General features: G+C 42.8%; 1 protein-coding gene across 1 annotated transcript in view; it reads left to right on the top strand.

Moving 5' to 3' along the window:
- dlc (deltaC) overlaps positions 1 to 2,435 on the top strand; it is an 18,202-nt gene extending 15,767 nt beyond the window's left edge. The window contains exon 10 of the mRNA XM_023409583.2: positions 751 to 2,435. Coding sequence (XP_023265351.1) covers positions 751 to 756 — 6 coding nt within the window. The 3' untranslated portion in view covers positions 757 to 2,435. The remainder of the gene's footprint in view (positions 1 to 750) is intronic.
- The last annotated feature ends 10,993 nt before the right edge of the window (positions 2,436 to 13,428 follow it).

The raw sequence follows: 13,428 nt of genomic DNA, 5'->3' as shown, positions 1-13,428 counted from the left end.
AGTGGCTCGCCTTTATCGTTCGGTTTGAACCCGAAATATTTCCACACCGTACTTCGGGCCCCCATTTTGTCCACAAGTACGGGCTTTTCTGCAGCTGCCATCTCTATCTACTGTATTTTCTTCAACCCGCTCCGTCTGTCTAAGACGCGGCTTGTCGTTTCTCTCTCCTCCTCAGTGTAAGTGCGCGTGGGAGGCGGCTTACATACGCTCGGGCAACTATGTCACACTCGCTGGCCTCGCTGTGCTTAAAGAGACAGGCTCCAATTTACAAATTCATTTGCATTCAATAAAATAAAATGAAAGTACCGTTTGTTTTTAAATGCTGGTATAGTACCGTTTTCAAAACTCTAGTATCGCGGTACTATACTGGTACCGGTATACCGTGCAACCCTAGTCTCAACAATTCAAGAATCAACAATTGACAAAAACAATAACAATTTAAATGTTTCATCAAACCTCACGTAGCGTCTGTAATAAGGTGTAATTTCATTTATTCACTGTTAGTGACAGTGACAATTTCTTGAGTTAAAATTTAGCATCAGGTTGTAGGAATTCAAAATTGCCAAATCTAAACAGGTATTTTATCAATTCAGTAACGTAAACATTTGTTTATTCACGTTCATCCCACTTCAGATTTTGAAATGTGATACTACCTGTTTTATGAATGATGGCATGCTTTTAAAATTTTACCAAAAAAGATGTGATCACATACGCTGATGACTAACCGCTGTTTCTCTTTCTCGTCCTCAGGTATAACCCTTCAGTATTCAGACCGACAGCGGAGGAACTTTTATGCTGAAGGCCTGAAATTTACTGTCGAAGAAATCTCACCCAGAGGGTCTATTGTACACACATCATTTTATTTAATATTTATTACCGCTGCTCAGTGGAAAGAAACAAAAGGAAAAGACTTTTTTTTGTTTTTTATTCTTTTCAGTCAGTTGATACTGACTGTGTTTGGATGACAATGTTTGGATGACAATGTTTTGGAAAAGAAAGTAAGAGCATCGCAGGAGGAGGGAAAAGAGGAAAGACTGAATGTCTGGCGTCATTTGCACTATTATCTTTTTTTATACATTAAATCTTAATATAATTTTTCTGTCTGTATATCGGAATTTTCTTTGGATCAAACCTGAATGAGAGATGTGATGAGTTGGAACTGTTAACCAATCGGAAAGACCGGTGCCTTAGCTATGCTTCCTAATCATTGTGGCATCCATTTCCTGTACAATTTCACAATAATCGTCAAAGGACCTGCTTACAGGAATGGAGGACGGAACATTTTTGTTTATGGTCAAAAAGACAGAACTTTCCCCCAAATCATTTCTTTTTGAAAGCTGAACTGAACAGATTCTGAGTGACTTTCCACCATCACTCCGTCCATTTTTATTTGAATGTTTTCTATGGCAGTGAAGCATCACATTGTGGCCTATTAGAAGAATAATGACATCAGCCTTACAATCACCGTCAAAGTTACAAACTCTGAAGTGCCTCTTCTTTTCTTAAATAATAGAACATTACTGAAACCCAACATTCACAATAAGCAGAATGTTCCCTCTGGAGCCAAGTCAGGGTCTGTCATTTTCAAACCTGGTCTTTACAAGCCCAGAAAACCCAATCAAATCCGCTGGAACCAGCCCTTTCTACTGGTTTTAATCCATCATATGAATTTCTCCAGTCCTATACCCAATCCTAATCCCCATTCATATCCCAAACCCCAGTCCCAGATCCTTATCCCAGTCTGAAGGAATTTTCTGGTGAAGCAGGGAGAGTTTTTACCTCAGCAATCAGCTGTTTCCTCCATTTTCACCTTGTGAACAGATAATCTAAAAGAAAGTCAAACCTGTCTGAGTCCAGCTGAGCTGAATTCATCTTGCAAATCACTTTCTACATTTGTCTTTCTGTAACTGTGCCTGTGTTTTCCCTCTGTTTTACAAATTTATTTTTCTATGAATCAAAAAGTGAAAAAAGGTGCTGCCTTTTCTCTTTAGCTTCCTTCATCAACCTCTGCTGTCACAGCAAGTAAACAGGAGAACCATAAACACCTGCTGTTCTGCAGTGAAAGAGTTGAGTCTGAACACAGTCTCACCTCCAAGTGTTTTCCTTTTATATTTAAAGAAAAAAAACTTTTTACAACAGTGAAGGACTCCAAAGAGTGTTTTTATTCCACCATTTTTTTTACCTAATCCATTTGATACCAAAAATGTGTGTTTTTTCTGTATAGTCCTGTCTTTGTACTATCTTTGTTAATTTAAGAAAACAATGCAATGTGTATATATCCGCCAGAAGATAGTTGTCCTATTTAATTTTGCCCTTTGTAAATAATTTTGTATTTATGAAAGAGAATTGTATATATGTTTATGTTAATGTGCCTAATGTCTCTGTCAGAATCAAGAAATATATTTTTTCATAAATAAATTAGAAAATAACATTAATCTTGCTGTTGTGTGTCATGTTTATTTCTCTGTCATTTTACACATTATATGGTAAAACATGAGTAAAAGCAAATGAGATGTGATGTGAGAAAGAATTGAACGAGGTGGATGTGAAAAAATGCCACGATACCTTTATTTTCCATATCAAGACAACAGGGGCCTCATGTACGAAGCCTTGTGTAGACTTCATACTGAAATGTAGTGTACGGACGAAGCTTGAAAGGATTCCAGTCATATTTTCTGTGTGCATCCCAATCAAAGTGATATTGAGTTCACATGCACAAACACTACACTCTATACACCATAAATTTAATATGCTAATGAATTGACCTTCTGCTTTCAGAGGGAGAGTCTGGAAACAAGTCTTTATTTGGCATCTGTCCTCTGACATTAAGAACAGAAAATAAATGGAGTAGGAGAATGGTGGATGCTGTTAATGTGTTTTTCCAGTTAACAGTAGTATTAACTTGGTATTTATGTCCACCACACTATCTTAAATTTACACAAATGGAATGCAGCAATGTACTGGGTAAAAGGTGAGAATATATAGTCTTTTCCAACTTTACATGTTAGTTAATTGACAGAAGTAAATTACTCATTCGGGCAAAGAGCTGGAAAGAGCTCATTCTCAAGTTTAACAGGAAAACAAGAATAGGTCAGAACCTAGTATATGTCTGGACCGGCTTTGGCAAAAGAGACACAAATCTTTCTTTTATAACTTATTTTTTCAGGCTTTTGCCTTTATTATAGTCATAGTGAGAGAGAGAGAGAGTGAGAGAGACAGAGAGAGAGAAAGATAGGATGATATGCAGCAAAGGGCCACAGGCCAGATTTGAACCCAGGCAGGGACTAAACACAAATGCCACGCACTCCACCAGGGGAACCACCAGGGCCGGAGACAACAGTTTAGTCTTTATCAATTCAACTCCAGAACGTAAGAGATTTTTGTTTTGAGGTAGGTATTTATGTTTAACTCCCTCTGTTTGATATGTACAGTTGGTCATAGTCGTTTGTATGAAGCCTTGTTACCAATGACTTCTCTCTCTACCTCCCTCTCTCCTGCTCTCTCTGCTCAGTGTGTCTTATGTTTAGTTATTCCTCTTTCTCCTTTATAAATAATGATACATGTAATTAAAGTAGTATATATGCTGTAATGGAGGTGAGGCTTGATGTTGATGTTGATTATTGGAAGCGCTCATCCTCTTCCCTGCAGTTCCTAAGCAGCAGGGTGTAAATACTCCCTTGGGCTTCAGAGGAGTTGATTTAAGTTTATTTAAGTTATAAATGAATTGCTTATAAAGAAGCTACCCATCATGCACCCTGCCAGTTTGTAGCCTCTTCCCAACTATGCAGTTTATTAGGATAAATGAATTGTGGGTTGACTGATCCAGGCTTCCTTGCTGTTGTGGCTGGTGGCCTGGATCAGTCAAACAGGCAGTGCGTATTTCCTCGCCGTGTCCCTCTTCAAAGTCAGACCCAACTCAGCATACAGTTCCACAAAGATGTTCAAGGAAATCTGAAACAGTTGATAGGCCAGTCATCATCATGGGCCAAAATTGGCATAGTCTCTAAATACCTCTCCCCTTGTAATTCTGCTATTCGCCATGACCTCTAATAAGGTCAAAGCTGCCATGTCCTTCTGCACCATTTTTATGTCCACTTCTTTAGTAGGGCAATTTTAACATGTGGTCCGACAGACTTGTGAATCAGTTCATAACGTTAGTAGTTTTACTGCATCACCTCTAGTTGTTGCCAATTGACTAAAACCATTAGAAATGTGCGCATGCCAGAAGGAACAGCGACTCTACTCCGAGCTCCCTCCGGATGTCCGAGCTCCTGACCCTGTCTCTAAGGATGAGCCCAGACACCCTGAGGAGGAAACCCATTTCAGCCGCTTGTATCGGCGATATCATTCTTTTGGTCATTACCCAGAGCTCATGACCATAGGTGAGGGTTGGAACGAAAATCGACTGGTAAATTAAAAGCTTCACCTTCCTGCTCAGCTTCCTCTTCACCACAACTGGTATAACGTCAGTATTACTGCTGACACTGCACCGATCCGTCTGTCAGTCTCCCGCTCCATCTTACCCTCACACATGAACAAGACCCCGAGATACTTGAAGTCCTTCACTTGGGACAGTAATGCACCCACAACCTGGAGTGAGCAGTCCACCATTTTCCGGCTGAGAACCATGATCTCAGACTTGGAGATGCTGATTCTCACCCAAATGCTTTACACTCAGCTGCAAACCTGAACCAAAACTTAATGAAAATTATCTGTGGTTTCAATTTCATTGTTAAAGATAAAATTCATAATTTGGGGTATTTTTTATGACACACACCTGTCCTCAGGTTGAACTGTTTTTGGAACCACTTACTGTAACACATTTAGAGTTGAGATTATTTATAGGCTAACTAATAAATAATCCATATAATGCTGGGACAAAATTTTAAATAAATAATGAAATGATGTGAGATGCAGGAAATGTGTGAAACTCTCAAAACACACTGGAATCTGTCCAGTAAAACCAGTCGTCTCTGCTGGAGGATGATCAGCACTGGCTGCTAAACTCTTTGTTCATGGTGCTCTGTGTGTGTCCGTGTATCTGTCTCTGTCTGTGTCTGTTTTTGTGTCTGTGTGTGTCTGTGTGTGTCTGTTTGTGTGTCTGCATGAGTCTCTGGCAACATTTGGTAGATTGCATTAAACATGGCTTAAACATTTCTATCTGTCTGAGTATCAGTGATGATCCTCACATTGGTGAGACTCACTCTTGCTCTGGGTGACACGTGCCTTTATTACCATTACCATTTATAACACACAATGTAGTTTATTCTGACTTGGTCCCACACACACCATCCTGCTTCTCCAGATGTTTATGAATGTGGATTAATCCGCCAGTGAACAAATTCACTGTTCTATCCTGGAATATCATCAACTTCAACTTTATTGTTTCATTCATTTACTATTTTTATTTTCTCTGAGTTGCATCATTCATTTATTATTTTTCTTTTCTCCGAGCTGCATCTTCCTCCCTTTGTTCTCCCGTCTCGTGTTATCTTGACTTCTCTGTAAAAGTGAATAAGCTGAGCCAGTTCAGGTCGGCCCAGGAGGTCTTAACACGCCCCCATATGTTAGTTGTTAATTTGGGGGTTCATTTTTCCCTTTCTCCTACTTTCTCCCTGCTCCTTAAATTCCCACTCTTTCTCCCTCCATGTTCTCGTCCCTCTCTTCTCACTTTTTCCCCCTCCCTGTGGTTTAAAATTTCTCTGTGCTGTTAATTAATACAGTGTTTCCTTGTTAATGAGTAGCTGCTGCCACATGTCAAATGGTCAAGCACGCACACACACACACACACACACACAGGAGGCATGTGGAGAGAACTTCAGACTTTGGCTCACCTGCTGTCCACCCTTGTCTCTAAAACACACACACACGTATGCAGACACACACACACACGCACAATGCACGCACGCACATACGCACACACACACACGTGCACACACACACACACACACACACACACACACACCTGTCCTCAGGTTGAACTGTGAACTGAGTGTCACCTGGTGGAAACAGAAACCAATGGACTTGCAAAAAGCTAATAAAGGTCAAAGGTCACCTGGTGCTTATTGAATGCCTGTTGCCGTTGGTGGTTTGATTCCCACTGTAGTCAAAATGAACAGAGGCTGCACATCACGTATTTTTACGTATTTTAGTATTAGGGCAAAAACAAGAAATCTGAAAACAGTCATTATATTAATACTAAAAAATGTACATCAACCAATCAAACATGTGAAAAGACAGAGTTGAATAGAATAGACTCAGTTTTCTTCACAGTCTCTTCAATGTCCTGATGATGTTGATGATGATGATGATGATGATGCTGATGAGCCAAAAGATGAAGTCTCTCCTTATTTGTGAAACCTCTGCTAAAGTAGAACTTCACAAGATGCTACACACTCCTCATTTTAAAGCTTCTGATGTTTCCCCTCTAAAACAAGAGCACCAGAGACCAGTCCTGTGGTTGAGACAACAACAGCTCTCTGGTTTAGGTTAGTGAAAGATGGTGGTTTTGATTAAAGCTTGGGTGGGTAGTGATTGTCTGGAACTGATTTTGTTATATTCATGCTCTGACAATAAACTGTGACAGTCGCTGGGCTGTAAAGTGTCTGTCCAATCATTTAATTTTGCCCTAATGCAATGACTGGAAGGATAGCCTACCTGTCCGTCAACCTATCCTCAGCACTCCTGTGTGTTCTCTGGCTGTGCACTCGTGCTCACTCATGTGCATGACCGAAGGTCACTACGCAGAAGTTGAGTCAGAAAAGCAGCTGTTGTAGCTTAAAAACAAGGAGAGGAAGAAGAAGGAGAAGAAGTCGTACAGGAATAGAGAGCCACAGGGATATTTTTGTAGTCCAACCCAGAAGTTACCATCACCCTGGTTCCCTTTACAAGAGTCAATGAAATTTTTCTATTTCTATAGAGAAAATAAACAACAGTTTCTGATCCTGACAGGTTTAGTTCAGCAGGATCATCTTCACTAATGAAAACCACTTTATGATGTGATTTTATGATGATAAAATCATCAGAAGTAAAAGCTAATGTCAGACCATAAAACCAGCTACATCATGGTCGCACCACCACTAAACTTCAGCTTGTATTTTGATTTAACTCTGACCTCTTCTACAAAATTCTTTCCTCTGACAGAGTTAGAGGTAGTTTGTATAAACACAACGAGGCTGTGAAGGTGGACTGGTGAGAGAGGATCAGTTTTCATGTTTAACGTCCCCGACAACCTCTGTAGTCTCATTTAGACACTTGTTAGCAACCTGCCTTTTTTAACAGATTTGAAAGCTTAAAGAAACCAGGACTGGAGTATTTACTGATGTATTTTATGTTCTAGAATAAAAGTGAAAATGTCTTGAGCTTGTGCTAACCATAAACCTTATTTCAGTCATCTAACAAAAACCCGATTCAAAAAACCAAGAGACTTTAGAACAAGGGAACAGGAAGTGCTAGAATGCAATTAATTTCTTGGTTTTAGGACTTTCTGTTTGTTTTAGGACTTTCAAAAGCTACAACCAAAAACAGATTGGTTAAGTTACTGCATCTAACTCAATTCTCAATAAATATTCCCAATAAAATGCTTTGCGTTTTACAGCAGTTAGTTCTAGCACTAGTCATGTTCATTGTTATGTATTTTCTTACATGTGAATGAGCCATTCAGTATTGGTATGTCACAGCCACACTATGTTGCTCCCCTACACTTGCTCACTCTCTCTTGTTGACTCCAGCAGAGTGAGTTTATGTGTTTTGGGGGAGGAGCTGGGGAGGTATGTTTGAAGGGAGGGGGTGGGATTTTTTCAGTTGTTTCAAAGTCAAACTCATGCTAATATCTCCAGGATTACCTACCTCCGCTATAAATGTAAATAAACAGGTTGTGTCTGAATGATTTCTGTATTAAATCAGACTAGGATCTTTCTTTGACCTGAACCAGGATCTCTGATTTCAAAATGTTGAAAAACAGGAAATATGTGTGTGTTTACCTGAAAACCAACACATCAGGACTTAAGTATTAACACATTTTCACTGTGTGTGTGTGTTTGAGTGTATGTGTGTGTGATCTTGTTGGTGTGAATTTGTCCTGTTTATCAGGTTTATCAGGTTGTGACTATGGTGCAACCCTCTAACATGCCCTCCTGTTGGCTGTTTAAAGGAAACAGCTCCAGATCAGAGTTTCTGTTCTTCAGGAGAAAAAGACAAATTTTTGCTCAAAGAGAAAAAAACTGGACTTACGAAGGCGCGATGTGGAGATCAGGAGACCTTCAACAGCAGGAAATAGAAACTTAAATTGCATTTAGTTGCGTTTCCACCACAGGAACTTTCCCCCAGGAACCAGGATCCTTTTAGGAACTATGCATGTTTCGACTGCTGAATATTTCTGACTGGTCGAGTACTCACTGCATTTTATTTCACCCACCATGTTTAAAGGTCTGCAGCGAGCAAGCACCAAGCAAGCACCAAGCAAGCTCAACATTTTTTAGACCACGAAACAGGTCTGGGAGAAAGTAAAAGAAAACAGGACTTCAAAAAAATAAATTAACACAACATCTAGAGTGGCTAGGGTTGCCACCTGTCACGTATAATACAGGATTGTCCTGTATTCAAAAATAAAATGCTGCAAATTTGTCCCGCATATTGGACTTGTGGTGTAGTGCATTTACCTCCATTGCTTTTCCATACATCATCGGCCTGATTTGCATAATCTTCGCACGACTTTAGGCCGCAGTGGAAATGCGGACAACAATGGGCCACAGGAACCTTTTAGTTCCTGAACAAAGTACCTGGAACTTTTAGTGCCAGGTACTTTTTGGTTGAAATGTGGCTTTACTGTTAGACGTGGATGTTCAGATATATTTCAGGCAGGTGTGAAGCTGAATCTCTGTCAGCTCAGAATCAAAGATTTGATTGGAAACGTTAGTTCACAGCCTTAAAGTGTTGACAGAGACACTACCAAGCCCTCTCTGTTTGGAGACTCTACGAAGCATATGAAATATATCTTCATTTAATCTGTATTCAAACTGAGCCATCGATCTGTGTTGACATAAATGACACATGCAGCGTTTTGTTTGCTGAATTGAAAGTGGAAACCACACCCATCAGACACAGACTGACACTGTGCCAGTCGGGTTTTGGAGTGAAACCCCTGACTTCTTACAAACCGAGAGGAGTAAACATGAAGTCATTTGGACTTTACATTTACTTGTGATGATAGTTTTCAGTCCATAATGATACTAAACTTCATGTTGAGTCATGTTGATCAGGTCGAAACTACAACACTCAACAGCAAACCTCTGATTCAACTCTTAACACTTTCTAGCATCAGATTCAACATATACATATATATAAGGTTTAGATGTTAATTCATACTGTATATTTGAGTTAATTAAAAAATATATGTACACTGTTTACACATTTAATTATTTACATATTTATGTTTACAGTTAAATATTTACATATTTAGGTTTATACAATTATTATTTACAAGTTTACTAAATTAAATATTTACATGTGCATTTTTAAAAACAGTAACAGTAACCTCCTGAATCCATCTCTCTAGTTTTTCTCTTATTTACCTAAGTCTAAGTCCTTCTCACCTCTGATTGGTTAGTTTAGCAACATGTTACTTAGAGTCAGGAAGTGTTGTTGTGAAGCATACTAAGTGTGGACTGAAGTAAAACTGCTTTGAAAAATTAGTCCGTCTCCATCCAGCTGTTTCTTTTATCAAAAGTGATGCAAACCACTCCTCCTTGAACCATCACCTGTGGTGGAGGAGTTTGAGAGCCCTAATGACCCTAGGAGCTATGTTGTTGGGGGCATTTTGCCCTTGGTAGGGTCTCCCAAGGCAGACTGGTCCCAGGTGAAGGGCCAGACAAAGAACGGTTCAGAAGATCCTAATGATAAGAAATATCAAGAACCCGAGTACCCGGCCTGGAGGGACACCGGGGCCCTGCCCTGGAGCATGGCCTGGGGTTGGGGCCCGTGGGCGAGCGCATGGTGGTCGGGCCTTGGCCCATGGGGCCCGGCCGGGCCCAGCCCAAACCGGCTACATGGGTTCGTCTCCCAGTGGGCTCGCCACCTGCAGGAAGAGTCAGCAGGATCCGGTGCAGTGTGGATTGGGCAGGGGGCGGACAGTTACGGAAACTGTTTTTTGGAACATGGAACGTCACCTCTCTGGCGGGAAAGGAGCGAGAGCTTGTGGGCGATACCGGCTAGATATAGTCGGCCTCACCTCGACACATAGCGTCGGCTCCGGAACCCAAGTCCTTGAGAGGGGCTGGTCTCTCCTCTTTGCTGGAGTTGCTCCGGGTGAGAGGCGGAGGGCAGGGGTGGGCTTTTTGGTGTCCCCCAGGCTCTCTGCCTGTATGTTGGAGTTTACCCCGGTGGACAAAAGGGTTGCATCCCTGCGCCTTCAGGTCGGGGATAGGGTTCTGACTGTTGTCGGTGCCTATGCACCGAACAGCAGTTGAGACTACCCGCCCTTTTTGGAGTCCTTGGGACGGGTGCTGGAAAGTGCCCCGAAAGGGGACTCCATTGTCCTATTGGGAGACTTCAACACTCACGTGGGCAATGACAGCGTGACCTGGAGGGGTGTGGTGGGGAGGAACGGCCTGCCCGATCTGAACCCGAGCGGCGTTCAGTTATTGGACTTCTGTGCTAGTCACAGCTTGGCCATAACTAACACTGTGTTCAGGCATAAGGACGTCCATAGGTGCACATGGCACCAGGACACCCTAGGTCGCCGGTCTATGATCGACTTTGTAGTCGTATTCACAGACCTGCGGCCGCATGTTTTGGACACTCGGGTGAAGAGAGGAGCAGAGTTGTCAACCGACCACCACCTGGTGATGAGTTGGATCAGATGGCGGGGGAAGACGCCGCGCAGACCTGGCAGGCCCAAACGGGTTGTGAGGGTCTGCTGGGAAAGCCTGGCAGAAGAACCCGTCAAGATGATTTTTAACGCACACCTCCGGCAGAGTTTCGATCGCGTCCTGAGGGCGGTGGGGGACATTGAATCCGAATGGGCCTTGTTCCGCTCTGCTGTTGTTGAGGCGGCTGTTGCGAGCTGCGGCGGCAAGGTAGCTGGGGCGAGTCGTGGCGGTAACCCCCGTAACCGCTGGTGGACACCAGGGGTGGGGGAAGCCGTCAAGGAGGCCTACAGGGCGTGGTTGGCCTGTGGGTCTCCGGAATCAGCTGAATGGTTGACACGCCTCTGCAACATTGCGTGGACATCGGGGGCAGTGCCTCTGGAGTGGCAAACCGGGGTGGTGGTCCCCATCTTTAAGAAGGGTGACCAGAGGGTGTGTTCCAACTACCGGGGAATTACACTCCTCAGCCTCCCTGGTAAGGTCTATGCCACGGTACTGGAAAACAGGGTACGGTCGATAGTTGAACCTCAGATTGAGGAGGAGCAATGTGGTTTTCATCCTGGGCATGGAACTGTGGACCAGCTCTTTACCCTCGCTATGGTGCTGGAGGGAGCATGGGATTTTGCCAATCCAGTCCACATGTGTCTTGTGGATTTGGAGAGAGCTTACAACTGTGCGCTCCGGGAGTATGGGGTGGATGGCCCCTTGTTAGCGGCCATTAAGTCCCTGTACCAAAGGAGTGTGAGTCGGCAGTAAGTCGGACCTGTTCCCGGTGGGGGTTGGACTCCGCCAGGGCTGCCCTTTGTCACCGGTTCTGTTCATAACTTTTATGGACGTTCCAATCCTCACCTATGGTCATGAGTTTTGGGCAACGAAAAAATGAGTTTCCTCCGCAGGGTGGCCACCCTTAGAGATAGGGTGAGGAGCTTGGTCATCCGGGAGGGACTCGGAGTAGAGCCGCTGCTCCTCCATGTCGAGAGGAGCCAGTTGAGGTGGTTCGGGCATCTGGTGAGGATGCCTCCTGGACGCCTCCCCGGGGAGGTGTTTCGGGTATGTCCCACCGGGAAGAGGCCTCGGGGCCGACAAAGAACACACTGGAGGGATTATATCTCTCGGCTGGCCTTGGAATGCGTCAGGATTCTCCCGGAGGAGCTGGTGGAAGTGGCTGGGGCCGTCTGGACCTCTTTGCTGAGGCTGCTGCCCCCGCGACCCGGATCCAGATAAGCGGGAGACGACGAAGACGATGCAAACCACCACATATTGAACCCCCATGTTACATATACATGATCTATTTCACTCATTTATTACAGGCTTGATACAGCACAGGCATGACTCAGCTGACAAACAGCAGTGCAGACAAGATACATGTGCATCTAAAAGTGCATCTCCTGTTCTGTTTTAAAGCTCCATATTTTCCTCTTCTGTGTTGTATTTGAAGTGTTGATCCATAAGAAGATATATTTGTGGTTTTGTGAACCAAAAACCATCACAATGTAGTTTTACATCTTCTCTCTCAGGCTTCTCTCTGGAACAACTGGTCAGTGAACCAATCAGAAGAAAGGAGGCTCTGAGACTCTCTTCTGATTGGCTCACTGTTTTCTGACTGATCAAATGAAAAAGTAGCAGATTTTCATGGTGCTGTCAAACCAGAAACACAGCGGCTACACTGCGCTCCAGGATAAAGAGTAAGCTGCGGCCCTGAAATAAGTTTTAAAAACACAAAACACATCCAAAAAAACAAACAAAAACGAAACACAAAAACACACAGATCAAAGCGCCTAACATGACGGCTCTGACACTTTCAGAAAAGCACCAACCGTACTTTTGTTTTTGTAATCTGTAAGAGCATGTCATTGCCATCGCTCCCTGCAGGGGAGTGTCCTCAGTAATCTAAACTCGAAAGTGGACTGGCAGTGGAAAAGGTGTCAATCAGCTTTTTTTAGTAGCTTTACCTGCGTTTATAAAACCCGCTTTTACCTGCTAACTTTGGTGGAAAAAGGGTATCAGAGAAATCAAATCCTGCAAGGTTGAATGGTGGATGCAGGTGGGAGGGGCTTGGGGCATGGCTGAGGGTGGTGATTTATTTTATGTGACATCACAAAGTTCCAGAAGTCCTGACGGCACGCTTTAAGGCTCAGTTTCTGAATACAGGCTGTGTGCATTTCTCTGTTGACTGAGCACTTTGATACTTTTACAGTATTAATATAGAACCCAGACCTACTTTATAATCATCAATAACAACACATTGACCTCTATCTTTATACTATATGGACCTTTAAGCTCTGATGCTAATGAATCTCTTTTTGTAACAGAGAAATATAGAAAACATTCTGACCAATTCGTCTCATTTTTAGGTGGTTTCCAGTCTTTGGTCCGGACTGAAACATATCAACAACTACTGGATGGATTTATATGTACTTTTGCACAGACATTCATGCTCCTCAGAGGATGAATCCTAATGACATGGATGACATTTAGAATCTCCCAGTTTCACATCAGATCAATGATTGAAGCTGATCAACTTCACAGCTTTGAATCAGGTCCAGCTGTTGCACAAGTTTCT

This window comes from Seriola lalandi, unplaced genomic scaffold, assembly GCF_002814215.2.
Source record: "Seriola lalandi dorsalis isolate HSWRI2012SDOR001 ecotype SW California unplaced genomic scaffold, Sedor1 jcf7180002054399, whole genome shotgun sequence".
Classification (NCBI taxonomy): domain Eukaryota; kingdom Metazoa; phylum Chordata; class Actinopteri; order Carangiformes; family Carangidae; genus Seriola; species Seriola lalandi.
Note: the sequence above shows the minus strand (reverse complement) of the source record. Positions and strands in the feature narration are given on the sequence as shown.